Source organism: Neophocaena asiaeorientalis, unplaced genomic scaffold, assembly GCF_003031525.2.
Source record: "Neophocaena asiaeorientalis asiaeorientalis breed wild unplaced genomic scaffold, Neophocaena_asiaeorientalis_V1.1 scaffold70, whole genome shotgun sequence".
NCBI lineage: Eukaryota > Metazoa > Chordata > Mammalia > Artiodactyla > Phocoenidae > Neophocaena > Neophocaena asiaeorientalis.
This window is the reverse complement of record NW_020175410.1, coordinates 14,126,199-14,142,923: the sequence shown is the minus strand read 5'-3', so window position 1 is coordinate 14,142,923 and position 16,725 is coordinate 14,126,199. Positions and strand designations below refer to the sequence as shown.

At 35.7% G+C, this 16,725-nt stretch overlaps 1 protein-coding gene across 11 annotated transcripts in view; it reads left to right on the top strand.

Moving 5' to 3' along the window:
* Positions 1-16,725, top strand: part of AKAP9 (A-kinase anchoring protein 9) — a 147,669-nt gene that overhangs the window by 58,571 nt on the left and 72,373 nt on the right. For all 11 annotated transcript variants that reach the window (XM_024767016.1, XM_024767014.1, XM_024767013.1 and 8 more), the window contains 4 exons: positions 659-773; positions 1,236-1,434; positions 6,338-6,434; positions 7,675-7,767. In XM_024767016.1, the coding sequence (XP_024622784.1) occupies positions 659-773; positions 1,236-1,434; positions 6,338-6,434; positions 7,675-7,767 (504 nt within the window). The remainder of the gene's footprint in view (positions 1-658; positions 774-1,235; positions 1,435-6,337; positions 6,435-7,674; positions 7,768-16,725) is intronic.

Sequence of the window (16,725 nt, the reverse complement as noted above, 5' to 3'; positions counted from 1 at the left end):
AGGTCCCCTTTTTTTTTTTTTTTTTTTTACTCTTTTTATATTCTTACTCTCCCTTGTCACAATACTGGCCACATAGTAGACCGATTATTAAATATTTGAGGAATGACTAAATTAATACACATCTGACATATTGCTGCCTAGTTTTAATAATTAAGGAAATAAGCTGAGGTTTATCTGTTTTTGCTGTTTTCCTTCCTTTTATATAAAGAACAGCATACATTTGTCAGTTACCTTGTTGTATGTGAGGTATATCCAGAGATTAATAGCAGAAATAGGTATGTTATTAAGTATTGATAATATAAAATTTACTGTGTATGAGTTGAAATTTCAGAGATCAAGTCATACTTTAAATATTATTATGAACTTTATACCAAATTCTGTGCAGCTCCTATTTTTATAGTAAAATGAAATTCCTTCTGGTTATGAAAGAACATTATGTTTACTAATATAATATCAATGCTGTGAAGGGAATGGGATGTGAGTCACTGTGTCAAAAGAGAGCATGGAATAACTTGGAAGGGAAAATATTTGTATTAGAGTGTCACAATTTTAGGTGATTTTGGAAAAAACATTTTAAAGGTAAAGTTGCTTTTATATAGTTTTCACAGTCCTAGGTCATATATTTATGTCACTGCTTTTCTTCTGTTATTTTCAATAGATTCAAAGACAGCAGACAGGTGATGTGAAACTTGAATTTGCAGAAAAAAACCTACCAAAAGAGGAAACAGACTTTTTGTCAACCCATCCTCAGATGACAAATTTTCAAGACACTGGTAAATTTTGATTATATACCGTAATGTGGTGTTTTTATACCAAATGTTCAGTAATTTGATTTTTTACTTTAAAATTTGAGACAACGTAGTGCATTGGGCATTTCACTGTAACCCTCTTTGGTCTCAGTTTTCTCATCCTTAAAATGAAAGATTTAGACTACTCATGTCTTCCCACTTCTTACATTCTCTGGTTATACATTATTTTCAATTTAAAGACATAAAATTCGTAGTTTTAGGGGTACTGCAGCCATGAATATAGAAGAAATGATCTTGAATTACACTATTCATGTTTTCTTGTTATCATAAGTCTAAATGAGTTTAAATTGATACCTGAGTTATTACTACTAAAAAACATTTTTCAAAGAAGAATTAATATTTTCTGCACATTCAAAACAGTGATTGTGGTATTTCACTAAGAAATTTATATTGAAATGTGCATTTTCTTCCATTCATGTAACTCAGATGTTTGTCATAAAAGAAAGTTATCTGCTCTGCAAGATACTGAAAAAATTAAACAACTTGAAGGACAAGTTCAAGAATTAGAAAACTTCGTATCCTCTTTGCAGCAGCAACTGAAAGAAACTGAAGAAAACTATGGGGCAGAGATTCATTCTTTGCAGGAAAGGCTACAAGCTGTTAATGAGTTTACAGTTCAGCCAAGGTATCCATCTACTTATAATTTCATTCAATAGTATTTGTAGCTTAGTAACAATCATAGTATGGTTGTTTTAAGAAAAAAGTGTAACTTTAGCAAATTTGCTTGAAAGAGATGGGCTATAGCATTGCCAAGAAATAAGAACAGAAGATAATTCATCTCTGAAATGTGTGACGTAAATGTTAATGTAAACCAAATACATTTTATAATAGGAATTTTACTTACACCTTTATTTTATAAAGATGCTTGTTGTTATGAATATGCTAAGTTAAATCAGGCGGTGTGCATGTTACTTGTTTATTGTATGCCCAGTCTTTGCTACTTTGATATGGGCAGTCATACTGGACTTTCTTCACTTGGTTATCTAATGCTCAGATTCACCATGTCCAAAATACAACTCCATCTTCCCCTCAAAATTTGCTCCTCTGCAGCCATCTAATTCCATCTCTGGTGACTCCTCTTTCAAACCTCACTTCCAGTCTATCAAGAAATGCTGTTATCTCTACTTCCAAAATAAATCTAAACTGTACCACTTCTCATCCCCTGGTCCCTGCCATCATCATGTCTCACTTGGATTACTGCAACAATAGATCTCCTTGCTTCTACTCTAACTCTTCCCTAAAGTTCGTTCTCAACACAGTTCGAAAACTTTGCTTTTAAAATTTAAGACAAATCATGCTGTTCTAGTGCTCCTCTGTCCTTACTGTGCCTTACTTGGACCTATATAATGGGTCCCTGTTTATCTCTCTGAATTTATCTCCTGCGGACTTGCTTGTCACTTACTATTGTAAAGCCACAGAATCTTCTCGAGATACTCAAACCATCAGTATGCTCCTGCCTTATGAATTTCTCTCTCATTGCTGTTCCTCTACCTGGAATGATATTTCTCTAGGTATTTCCATGCCCAACACACTTACCTCCTTTGGGTCTTTACTCAAATGTCATGTTCTCATGAGGCCTATCCTGATCACCCTATTGAAATTAAAATCATCCCTTATAACTCTGTGTATGAATTTCCTGCTTCATTTTTCTATATTAACTGTTTTATATATATAAAACTATATATTTATATAAAATAAAAACAAGTCTATATTATATTTGGAGGGGAGGTTTATTTATTTGTTTTTGTTATCTGTCCCCTGTGAAGGAGTTCAAGCTTTGTAAGGGGATTTTTGTTTATTTATTCACTGTATCCCAAACCCTATAATAATTCCCTATGCATAGTAGGTGCTCAATAAATATTTGTTAAATGAATGAACAGTTTATAATTTAGTAGGGAAGTGTGCTGTAGTATGTAACTAGCTCTATAAAGTCCTCAGAGATTTAACCTAACTTTGACTGGCTCTACTGCTCTGAGAGTGATGTCTCTATAGGCACTTGTTATTGGAACCTAAAGACAAGGGGGTTTTTTGTTTTGTTTTGGGTTTTTTTGGAGACAAAATACTGAATTTCCACACTTCTTCGGAAGCATTCTGTTTCTCCATCTTTTATTCAGGGTCTGTATGTAGGCTTTGGAATTGTTTATCCAGCATTGGCACAGCCTTATAAAGCTTCCATTTTATTTGAGGTCAGTGGTTCCCAAACTTTACCATGCATTAAAAACATTGGAGGTTTTTGAAATTATTAGTGTTTGAAATTATTATTTTTTCATTGTTATTATTGAAATTACAGGTTACTGGATTTTACATTTGAAGAGTTAGATTCAGTAGCTTAGAGATGGATTCTGGTCATTTGTATTTGTAACAAGATAATTCTGAAGCAGGCAGTCCATAGATTGATATTTGGAAACTATTACTTTAGGTTTTTTGATAAGAAAGAAAATAGGTATATAGCAAGAACTCTTTCATAACCACTTACAGTATTTCAAGTTTCCTTCCTTTAATTAGTGATGTTTTCTCTCCAAAGCATGAAGAAAAGGAAGTTTTTTGGAAGTGTAGACCTACTTTGCTGTTCTTGCACTTGGGCTTTTTGCCAGCTCATCATGCTTTTTTAGAGTTTCTCTAATAATCACTGGAAATGTATTAATACCTTTCAACTAAAACCATTAGTTTTCTCCCACCCTGCAAAAATGAGGCTTATTGACTGCCATGTTCACTCCTACGAACATGTATTTAAAGTTATTTCTTGTTAAATGTCATCACATATTTGGACACAACTATAGCACTTTTTGAATAAAGAATATACTGTTCTCCTAAGATAGACTTGAACTAGTTTAAGAAAAATAATTGTCATTCATTTAACAAGTATTTGGTGATGTCATACTAGAAACCTCTTGGCGATATAGTATGGAATTGGAACAACCATGAGCTTTAGAGTCATACAGACTACATTTGACTCCTGATTTGACCTTTGACTGGCTATGTGGTCTTGGGCTGATATATAAACATGTCTAAGTAATATTAGGGAATAAAAACTACCGTGAGATCGTGAGGATTAAAAGAAGCCATGACTGGGAAGAGACTTGGCTAGATGTCATGGAGGAAACTTTAGATGTATATAAAATGGTCCTTTACCTCAGGGGACTTGAATCCAATCATTGAAATAATACTTATTCACAAAACAGTAATTTTTTTAAAGTAATGATTGAGGAATATAACATGACAATACAGCCAAAGTGCTGGAACATAAACCCATGTCTTTGTGGCATTTTTCAGTGCCCATCACTTGACATTTCTGCAATGATATTTTTTGGAGTGGCTCCAGGGGGAATGGAAATGAAGGGTTGACTATGAGACATTGAGATAGAAGGAATCTTAGGAGCAAAGCAGAGGAAAGATGACCTCTGTTGTTTGAGCTAGAGAATATGGAGGTTTATGATGTATTAATATAAATAGAGAAATCAGACAGGTGGAGGGTAGGACCTTAATTTGTAAGATGGGAACAGTGAATTTGGTTTTAGCCAGACTATTTTTTTTGAATTTGGGATAAACACTTTCAAATGCTATAAAATTACAGAATTGAAGTCCTTGTGGACTAAGCAGCATTTTTTTTTTTTTTTTGAAGTTTGGGTCTTTATAGCTGGATAAATAATCAGGTGGATTTTCCATGGGCTATGAAAATAAGAAGACATGAAACAAAGGATCATAATAGTGTATGCAAGAAACTCTGAGGAAACAGACAAAATGATAAGAAAGAAGAACCAGGAAAGGGCAGAGAATAAAGACAAGAAAAATGAGTTTGTATGGTCATGTAACATGAATATAGAAGATGTATAGGCAAGTCACAACAGAAGAAACTTTCACGACCAGTAGCATTTGAAAGAATGTGTAATCTCAAAAATAAAGACATACATGTTCTAAGAAAGTTTTAAGACTGTTATGACTCTGTGTTGTTGAAGTTTTGAGAAAATACTTAAATGGTACTGTTATGGAGTTAAATTAATGTAAGTTTTTCAAATATGGCATTATATTAAAATTTTAAATGTTAGAAATTATAGGATTTTTTTTATGTAGAAACATCTACAGATGTGTGCAAAGATATATTTATGAAGATTTGCACTGTAGCTTTATTTGTAAGAGTGAACATTTGGAAATGACCAAATACAATACAATCCAGAATAAGGACATGAATACCAAAAGACAGATTAAATAGATTAAAAACAAAAAATTCCAGAAGTGGTTATGTATAAATTAAGAATCTTTCTCATTGTCACTGCCCACCTATTCCACTAGAGGTAATCAGTGTTACTTTTTTTTTTAATGAAGGTCTTTTATTTATTTATTTATTGGCTGCATTGGGTCTTTGTTGCTGTGCGCGGGCTTTCTCTAGTTGCAGTGAGTGGGGGCTACTCTGTTGCGGTGTGTGGGCTTCTCATTGCAGTGGCTTCTCTTGTTGCAGAGCATGGGCTCTAGGAACGCGGGCTTCAGTAGTTGTGACACGTGGGCTCAGTAGTTGTGGCTCGCTGGCTGTAGAGAGCAGGCTCAGTAGTTGTGGCACACGGGCATAGCTGCTCCACGGCATGTGGGATCCTCCTGGACCAGGGATTGAGCTTGTGTCCCCTGCGTTGGCAGGTGGATTCTTAACCACTGCGCCACCAGGGAAGCCCATCAGTGTTGCTTTTGATGTGTATTCTTCCAGACTTTTTTTCTGTGTGTGTGTGTGTGTGTGTGTAAATTTTTAATAAAACTGAGATTTTACAAACTGTTTTTACTCAATAATAGCATAGGTAACTTTAAAAAAATGTTAGGGCTTCCCTGGTGGCGCAGTGGTCGAGAGTCCATCTGCCGATGCAGGGGACACAGGTTCGTGCCCCAGTCTGGGAAGATCCCACATGCCGCGGAGCGGCTGGGCCCGTGAGCCATGGCCGCTGAGCCTGCGCGTCCGGAGCCTGTGCTCCGCAATGGAAGAGGCCACAACAGTGAGAGGCCTGCGTACCAAAAAAAAAAAAAAAAAGTTAATACTTATAAACAGCTCCATGTCATGCTTTTGTAGTAGACTTTATACAATGGCATAAAATTCAGGGATAATCTGTTAAAATATTCTATCATTTAATTCTGCTGCTTTATTTTTAATCAGTCAAAAATATGACTTAAGGGCTTCCCTGGTGGCACAGCGGTTGAGAGTCCGCCTGCCGATGCAGGGGACACAGGTTCGTGCCCTGGTCCGGGAAGATCTCACATGCCGCGGAGCGGCTGGGCCTGTGGGCCATGGCCGCTGAGCCTGTGTGTCCGGAGCCTGTGCTCCGCAGCGGGAGAGGCCACGGCAGTGAGAGGCCCGCATATGGAAAAAAAAAAAAAAAAAAAAAAAAAAAAAAAAAAAAATATGACTTAAGTTACAATACCTGTAACTCTTGACCTGTCATTCTTGTTTTCATTGCCCCAATACACATTTTATGCATGCTGTAAATTTGGACTAACAGTAAAATTTACACACAACACTAATTCTTTCATCCTCTTTTATTTATTTTTAGCTTTTCCATTGGTTCAATGGAAATTACTGAATCTGATGTACAGAAAACAGTATACCCTGGAAGTTGTCTAAAACAGAACATCGATGGTGCAACAGAGGTATTATATCTTTAAACTGTTATATACACTGATTTCATTTTTATGTCTGTGGTTTAATAATTATCCAATAAATAGTTGCTAAGAATTAAGTATAGTAAATATGAGGATAATACATTATGTAAAAGACCCAGAAGAATATATAAGTGAAGAAATTTGATGTACTTTCATAGCATAGGAAAAACACAAGAAAGTTAAAATTGAGAGGTGCTTTTTCCCTCTAAATACATTCTAATTTAAAATTTGTCTTGTTTTATATAACATGGGGTGTATTACAAATTAGTTTCAGTGCCCTGAACTTTATAACAAATTAGTTTCAGAAAAGAGAAACAGCTTTCCTTCCTACCATGGGGAGTTGAACTAGGCTGTCTCTGGAATAGTATTTAGGAATTCCCAAAATTCAGTATGCTAGGGCTGGGACATTGGATGAGGCTTTCTTCAGCACAGGCCATATGCTATAGAAAAGCCCCTCATCTTTTACAGTATATCTCATCTAGCTAAACCACCTTTTGCCTCTCCTCAGCACTGTATATATTCCCAGTTTGTGGCCACTTTTCTCAAACATAACTGTAAAACCCTGATCTTCACTCAGTAAATTTTTAGTTCTTAAGTGCTACAGAAAAAGATCAGTGCTGTCTCTCATTCTGGATATAGAAGAGAGACATTGGCCACATTCTCAATTCTTCCACATTCATCCCACATGGAATATCTGTTTGGATGACATTCAGATAATTGGTAAATAAAGAAGTACTTTCTTGCCAAGAACATGTTTACACTTAAATAACCATTCTTCTTTTTTCTGTTTATAAAAGTAATTTGTATTTGTAGAAAACTGGATACTATTAATAAGTACCAAGAAGAAAAGAAATTTGTTTATAATGTCATGAGCAAAGATAGCCACTGTTAACATTATTTAAAATTAAATACATGCACATCTTATTAATTATATTTAAGAAGTATCTTTTCTCCACTCTAGAACTGTGTGTTAGTAATTATAAATATATTTCTCACTTTGCATCTTTGTTAAGTTCACTGTAGTAAGTACAATTATTTAGTAGAATTGTACACTAGAATTATTCACTAGAATTATTGTTTTTAATAAAGGGAGCAGAAATTTATTTAAATTTTTCAGAAGCTTTCTAAAAAATAGTAATCTTTTGAAGATATTTGAGAGTAGAAGTTTAAAAATAAGTGGTGTATAATTAGTGTAAATAAACATGTCATATTTTGCTTTTTAATTTAGTTTTCTGGTGAATTTGGAGTGAAACAGGAAACAAATATGGTTAAGTTGCTGGAAAAACAGTACCAAGAACGATTAGAAGAAGAAGTAGCTAAGGTAAGTTTATAGTTTATTTGGAAGGTTATTGTGGTCTGTATTCCCTTTTAGCCTTCAAAAAATATACGTTTTATTGGTGGTAATGCACTTTATTTTTTGTTGTAAATTTTATACATAGCTCATTTAAGTTGTCAAATACTGGTATTAACCACAATTGCCTTTGAATGGAATGTTCTGTGAATTTTTCTTTTGAGTAACGCATTCTTCTCTTGATGCAGAGTATCTTTTGAGTAACGCATTCTTCTCTTGATGCAGAGTAGCAATTAGAAACTTTTCAGAGTTATAAATTTGTTAACCTTGTGAGTAGTACCATAGGAAAGAGTTTGGCCTTCCTTAAAGGTGGGGGATATGGTAGGAAGTGAGAAAAGTGCTTGGTCTTCTATGTATTACCTTTGCCTATGTCCTCCCAGAGAAGTTACTGTGATGTTAATGACTGTAGATGCTGTTGGCTGCTATGCCCAGAGCTATTCTTGTAATCTCCTGAGCACCGAGCATATCACCTAGTATACCATTATGATTCCATTTCTTTTGTCTCTGTATTCTCTTTTAAAATACTTATACCTAATTGGGTTCTTATTTTGGAACAGTTGAATTCTGAGTTTGTCTGCTTGTTTTTTATAATATTTAAACTGTTACAATGTAACAATCATAGTGGAGTATATGCATTTTAAAGTGGAAGGAGTGACAGAATTTACAGGAAATACATAAGGAATTAGTTTAAACATAAATTAGATGAGGAGGTCAAGACTCAAGGAAATATGTGGGCCATAAAGACCTACTCACTTCTATATCTGAATTGAATATTTAGTTCACAGTAAAAAGCGAGGCACCATCACTTTTATATAGCTCTCACTATCTAGTTCTTTTAGAGACTTGCAGGTTTTCTTTTGTACTTAACCTTTTACATAAATTTCTCAAGTGAAATGTTTATAGCAGAGCATCATAGTATAGTAGTTAAGAACATGAGGTTTGGTATAGGATTTACCATGCTTTAAATTCTTGTTCTGCTTTACTAGATTTGTGATCTTAGGAAAGTTACTTAAGTTTTCAATCTCGGCTCCCTCTATGTTAAAAGAGGAGAATAATAGAAATAATAGTATTTCTTGTGAAGATTCAATGAACTAATACATATAAAGCACCTAGAAGATAGTAAAGACTCATAAGTGACATTTTTAAAGTAGTCTTACTACTATGATAATGGTGATGATATAAATCTGTTTTGTGAAGCATCATTTATCCAAGCTGATAGCAGATTACCAAAGTACAGGTCAGTGAAAACTGTTCCAAAGGCAGCCAAGGTACTGTGATCCAAGAGACAACATTTGATGGCCCAGCTTGATCCTAGAATAGTATAGATGGTTTATATTAGTCACCAGTACAGATAGGATTATGCTCTACCCTATAACCCTCACATACGATATTAGAAAAAGACTGAGAAACATTGTTTTAAAAGCACAGGTTATATAGAAGAAGCCAGTAGAGGTAGTGATTCCCAACATAGAAAACATTAGATTCAGCCTGTGATTTGTGTAGGTACTACTGAAAAAATAGACATTCATTAACATTTCACTGCCAGGCAGTATTTTGAATATTAGGGTATAACAGAGGAAAAAGAGATGAAATCATTGCTCCTATAGACCTTACATTCTAGTTGGTGCAAATAGACAATATACAGACGGTAGTAAATACTATGAAGAAAAAAATGAACCAGGGTAATAGGACAAGGAAATTCCATGGGGAGTGAGATGATGTTATTTTATATAGGGTAATCACAGAAGACCTCACTTTTGAAGTGACATTAGGGGAGATTCCAGATGGAAGTGAGAGAGTGAATCGTGAAGATAACAGATTGAGCACCTTTTAAGAAAGTGGGATGCAAAAGAAAAAGTCAACAATTCTCCAGTGGATGTCTTCAAGAGGTGTCCAAGGAGAACTGGCAAGAGTGTGAAGGTCACCTGCCCAACTGCCAGCTTTGCCAAGTTGGAGGATGGTTTGATTCAGTCTTGCCACCTCTGTATTCATGGGTTCCATTTGGAGAAATATTGTGAAGTCCTGGTACAGATTTATCTCCTCAGCAGATGTTAACTAGATACAAGAAGAAGAAATACAGGGAAAGAGGGGCAAGGACTTGCCCTTCAAGGGAAGATAATACTGCAGATAATTTGACCTAAGCAAATGGAAGAATGGAGTTACTGTTTACTTAGGTGTTGGACTTAGGATGAAAAAGAACGCAAAGGAGTAGTTTCTGGAGAGGAGTGGGTGACTTAAGGATTCAGCTTTCCCGTTATATGCAAAACACTTATTAAATGTGTAAATATAAGTGTTAAGGAAGTGATTGGATATATAAATCTAGAGTTCAGGAACTAAGATAAAACTAGACATGTAAATACAGTAGTTAGTATCTAGTTAGTATCTAGTGTTTTTCAAGCTATGAGATATAACTTCTTTTTAAGTCATGAAATCAATTTATTGGTTTGGGACCAGGATTTTAATATTAATGGAAACGTTCAATTATATAAAACATATACACACAAGTACCTATGTATGCTTTGGGTCACAATATAAAATGTCTTTTTATTGTTGTTGTATGTGTATGTTTACCATGGTTGCAGTGAAAAATATTGAAAAAAACATAGTGAGTGTAAATAGAGCAGGGACCTGGGAACTGAGCCTAGAGAATGCTGATGTTTAATGCTTTTCTTTTTTTTTTTTTAAATTTATTTATTTATTTTTAGCTGCATTGGGTCTTCGTTGCTGCACACAGGCTTCCTCTAGTTGCAGTGAGTGGGGGCTACTCATCGTTGTGGTGCACGGGCTTCTCGTTGCGGTGGCTTCTCTTGTTGCGGAGCATGGGCTCTAGATCTCAGGCTCAGTAGTTATGGCGCATGGGCTTAGTTGCTCCACAGCACATGGAATCTTCCTGGACCAGGGCTCAAACCTGTGTCCCCTGCATTGGCAGGAGGATTCTTAACCACTGTGCCACCAGGGAAGCCCAATGCCGATGTTTAGAGGTCAGAGAAACGAGGAAGAACAAAGGAGGTGAAGGAGTGATAAATTAAATATGGAAAGGACAAACAACTGCATCACAGAAGCCAATAATAAGAGTATCAAGAAGAGAATGTATTAAACTGTCAGATGTTTCTGATAAATCAAGAAAGATTAGAAGTGCAAATAAATCATTGGACTTTACAATGTGAAATCATTGGTGACTTTCACAAGAACACATTTGATGGAATGGTAAAGACAAACTGATTACATTGGATTTGAGAGAGAGTGAAGGAGAAGAATGAAGAAGGAGAAGAATTACTTGAAAGAGGAGAAGTACAGTGGTAGCTAAAGGGTGATGTAGGGAGTCAAGTAGTGGATTTTGGTTGTTGCTGGTTTGTTTAAGATCAAGGATATCACATTGTATTTCTATGCTAATAGAAGTGATTGAGGAGAAAGGGAAAAAAATAGCTGATTAAAGAGAGAGGAACAGTTGCTGGAGCAATGTCCTTGAGTAGATGAGAAGAGATGCAGTCCCCTGAAAAGTTGCCATTAGATAGGAGCATGGTAGTTTAATCCATTAAAACAGGAAGGAAGGTAAGAATATTTGACTCATGATTCAGGTATGTTTTCAGATGCAGTATTTGGAGACTGTGGAAGTTCTTCTCTGATTTCTTCTGTTTTCTCAGTAAAATAAAAAGCAAAGTTGGCACCTGAGAATGAGAAAGGAAGAGAAGATATTGGAGCTTTAAGGAGAAAACAAGAAAACAAAGGGCTAAGAGGAGGAATAAGAAATGGAAAAGACCAGGGAAATTGAGTAGAATCACCCAGTATCACTAATGGCTCATTTCAAGGGTAGTGGTTTTGAATTTAAAAGGAGACCAGTCAGCTTGGTTTATTATTTTTCTCCTCAATTAAGTTCAGCTACACCGGCACAGAGTAGGCAGAGTTAATTGTAAACACAGGTGAAATTTGGTTAGATGGTGTGGTGAATAGAAAGGAGAGAATTACAAGGTAGTTGAGTCTGGGTTTTTGTTTGTTTCAAACCACACAGTTCTTTTCATTATTTGTTATCCATTGCTAATCTAAATGAATATACAAAAGAAAGTGATCTTTGTGATACCAGTTTTTCAGAATTTCAGAAGTTTGTTTTTTGACTTAACATATGGTCAGGTTTTTGTTGTTTGCTTGTAATCATCCTTACTGAGGTGTAATTTACATGAAATTTACATTCCCTAATTATAAGTGCAAAATTTAGTGAATTTTAACAAATGTTTGCATGTATGAAACCAACACCACAATCAAGATTTAAAACATTTCCATTACCTCCAAAGTGTTTTCATGTCCCTTTGGAGCCAGTCTCCTCCATTTTATATTGTTGGGTTCTACAATATTTAATAATACTTTGCCAAGACTGTTTGGGGAATTCCCAGGTTCAGTCCCTGGTAGGGAACTAGTATCCCACAAACTACATGGTGTGGCTGAGAAAAAAAGAATATTTGTCTGTATTTTGTTTTCATGAGGAACGTTATCCCTAGCTTTATTTTCTTATAATGTCTTTGGTTTTGATATTAGGATAATGCTGGTCTTATAAAATGCTGAAATATATTCCCTTTTCTATTTTCAGGAAGAATTTATGTCATACTGGTATTATTTCAGACTTAAATATTTTGTAGAATTAGATAATGAATCTTACTGGGCCTAGAGTTTACCTTGTTGGAAGTTTTTTTTTTTTTTTTAACTGAATTCAGTTTCTTTAATAGATTTTGTTATTTTCAGGTGCTGTATTTATTTTAGAGTGAGCTTTGGTAGTTTGTGTCACTCAAGGAATTGGTCCATTTCATCTAAGCTGTTGAATTTATTGTTGGTAGAGCTGTTTATAGTATCCCTTTATCATTTAATGGCTGTGGGATCTGAATGTCATCTGTACTTTCTCACCTTTTTCCTTGTCAGTGTAGCTAGAAGTTTATTGATTAGATTGGTATTTCAAAGGATCCAGCTTTGGGGTTTTTTAAAACTGTTTTTGTTTTATTTTCATTGGTTGTTGTTCTTTATTTTTTGCTTGTTTCTGTTTGTTTTGGGTTTAATTTGCTCTTTTTCTAGTTTCCTAAAAGACCTTTCTTCTTTTCCAATATATGCATTTAATGGTATAAGTTTCCCTTTAAGTTTTTCTTTAAGCTGCATTCCACAAATTTTCATTCAATCCAAATCTTTTATTTCTCTTTTGACCTCCTTTTTGATTCATAGGTTATTTAGAAATAGGTTGTTTGATATCCATATCTTTGGGATTTTCAGATATCTTCCTATTGATTGATTTGATTAATATAATAATTTTTAATTTCTTCATGGTTGGGCATACCTTGTATGATTTCAGTTCATTTAAATTTGTTGCCCCAAATATGTTCTGTCTGCTTGGATACTCCATGCATACTTGAAAAGAATGTGTATTCTGCTGTTTTTCATACTTTGTTTCCCTTTGGTGTTATTTCCCTTCAGCCTGAAAAACGTCCTTTAGCGTTTGTTTGGGTTTTTTTAGAGTGGATCTCCTGGCAACAATTTCGACATACGACAAAGTATATGTCATCTAATTCTGAATTGTATGTTGAACATTTTGAATATTTGGTTCTGTAGAGTCTAGGTCTTAAAATCCTGTGGAGATTGTGAATTTTTTTTTTAAACTAAGACAACCCAGTTAGGTTCAGACCACAAGTTCTGTTTCACCCTCTCTATACAGATTTCTTCTTCAAGATTTTTTCTTCTTCTTCTTTTTCTCCAAGTTTTGACTCCCTCTGCTATTTCCCTGCTTTTGTTTACTTTTCAGAATTCTCAGGTAGTTTGCTTTTGTATTTTGTTCAGAGTTTTCAGTTGCAGTCGGTGGGAGAGAGGCCATAGCAAGCTTACTTTATGCTGACTGGAATTACAAATCTCTATGTAGTGTTTTTTTATTCCACAATTTAGATGCAGTTATTATTGCTTTATACCTATCAGTGTTTAGATTTATCCACATATTTACAAAAAAATTTTTAATGTTCTAATCCTTTCTTAGGCCTTAACTTCTAGGATCACTTTTCTGCTTTTTAAGGGACATCCTTTAGAAGTTCTTTTATTGATGGTCTATTCAGAGTAAACTCTGTTTTTGTCTTCATTTTATATCTTTATTTTGTTTTTATTTATGAAAGATAGTTTTGTTCAACATTTGAATCTGGGTTGACAGTTATTTATTTATTTTTTTTTTTGCGGTACGCGGGCCTCTCACTGTTGTGGCCTCTCCCACTGTGGAGCACAAGCTCCAGACGCGTAGGCTCAGCGGCCATAGCTCATGGGCCCAGCCGCTCTGCGGCACGTGGGATCTTCCCAGACCGGGGCACGAACCCATGTCCCCTGCAACGGCAGGCGGACTCTCAACCACTGCGCCACCAGGGAAGCCCTGACAATTATTTTTATGTCAAAACTGTAAAGATAACATTCCATTGTTTTCTGACTTTTCTTGTTTATGCTGAGAAAGTGTTTGTCGTTTTAACTGTTGTTACCTCATAGGGAAGACATTTTTTTTCTGGAAACCTTAAGGTCTTCTTTTTGTTTTTGGTGTTCTCTTTATTTGTTTTTCTATGATTCATTGGCCTTCTTGAATCTTAGGAGTGGTGTATTCTGTATTCTCAGTCATTATCTCATGAAATATTTTCTTTCCATTGTTCTATAGTGTGTCCTCCTGGAACTCTTGATTAGATGTTGGTTGAATATTCTCACTCTGTTCTTCATATCTCTTTGCTTCTCTTTCATATTTTTAATCTTTTTGTCTTTCCATGTTGCATTCTTAGTATTGAGAGACAGGCAGATCAGGTTCAAGGCAAGAGATTAAAATAGAGGCCAGTTTTAAGGCCTTGACCACTAGTGATTGAAGGTATGTTTTGCTAAGCTGTATTGCCTAGTTCACTAATTCTTTCATCTCTGTCTTTGACATTTTGCTGTAATGGGCATATTTTCCAGATGACAGTGTCCAGAACATTACCACCAAACCCTGGTTCTGGGTAAGCTGGCACAGGCATCCAGGAAGTCCAGTTTAGTAGGTGAGATGTAGTAGTGGTTTGTCTGGGCAGAAACAGTGTAATATGTAGTGTTTAAGGTGCTTGAGCTCTGTAATTAGACACAGTTTGATTCAAATCTCTAACATTTGTTACATATGTTACCATTGATATGGCTCCTAATCTTGCTGTGCTTCAGTTTTCTCAGCACTGACTACTGTTATTATAATTATTCTTCCTAATTCAATTGTAACAGATCTTCCAGGCAGATTTGTTCTGATGTGGAAGTAGTAGTGTAATGTTACATTTTAGAAGGTGGGCCTAGGTAAGACTGCAAAATCTCAACCCCCCTTTCACCATTTATTTGCTCTTTGTTTTCAGGGTCAAAGAGACAAGCAGATCACTCAGTCTCTTAATCTACTTAATCTTTCTCCTTAGTTTCCTCATCTGATTAAATTGGGGTAATAATTGTACCTACCTTGTAGGATTTTTATTTTCATTTTTACTTTAAAAATTTTTTTAAACATTTTTATTGGAGTATAATTGCTTTTACAGTGTTGTGTTAGTTTCTGTTGTATAACAAAGTGAATCTGCTATATGTATACATACATCCCCATATCCCCTCCCTCTTGCATCTCCCTCCCACCTTCCCTATCGCACCCCTGTAGGTGATCACAAAACATGGAGCTGATCTCCCTGTGCTATGTAGCTGCTTACTGTAGGATTTAAATGAAATAATACAAGGGATGGATAAATGATTGTTGCTGCCTTTATTCTTGTTGTACTTGTCCTTCATCATCAGCATTATTCTATTGAAGTAGGACTCCATTCACCTGCTAGAAGACATAGCAACTGGGAGGAAGGAAGGAAGCAAAGCTAGCAGGAACCAGGTGGGAATCAGGACCCCAGATATGCAAATCAGGTTCAAGACAGGACATTAACATATATGTGGAAACTAAAAAAATGGTACAGATGAACCTATTTGCAAAGCAGAAATAGAGGCACAGATGTAGAGAACAAACATATGGACACCAAGGCGGGTAAGGCCGGGTGGGATGGATTGGGAGATTGGGATTGACATATATACACTACTACATATAAAATAGATAACTAATGAGACCCTGCTTTATAGCACAGGGAACTCTATTCAGTGCTCTGTGGTGACCTAAATGGGAAGGAAATCCAACAAAGAGGGGATATATGTATACATATAGCTGATTCACTTCGCTGTACAGCAGAAACTAACACAACATTGTAAAGCAGTTATACCCCAATTAAAAAAAAAAAAAAAGGACATTAAAGTGATAGTTCAGTTATATGGCCAGGACCTACAGGCAAAACAGAAAAGGTTGAAGGTCAGTAGGCACGAAAGTTTCAAATCCTAGGCATGCTGTATCTTATATCTTAGACTATGGCAATCAGGCTTCCCCCACTGCAAATTATATGTGGAGATGGAACTCAAAGTTATCCATACAGTTGATTCTCAGAGGCTTAGACTTGTCAGAGCCAAGGCTGCTAGTCAGAATTTCTAAGTACCTGTGGTAGATGGAACTAAAATAAGCAGGAATTCAGGATCACAGTTGAAGTGGAAAGTAAAATAGATTAGATTGAATTGTATCATCATCCTTACCAATGATGCCGAAAGCGCAGCTTCTCTGTACACTGGTGCTGAATCAAATCTCGGAGACAGAGTTTGGGATGAAGTATTGATAGAAAAGGATAGCTTTATTGCTTTGCCAGGCACAGGGGGACACAGCAGGCTCCTGCCCTCGAAAACTGTGTCCCACCCCGGGAGGATTTGATGAGGAGTTTTAAAGCAGTAGTTTAAGGGTGGGGTCTCTGACAAGATCAGGGTGTACCCAGGGCTTCCCCTCCGGTCTGAGGTGGTTGGTCTCCTAATCTTGATGACCTTCTCTGGTCCCTTTAATCTGGCCTCAGGTGGTTTCTTGGC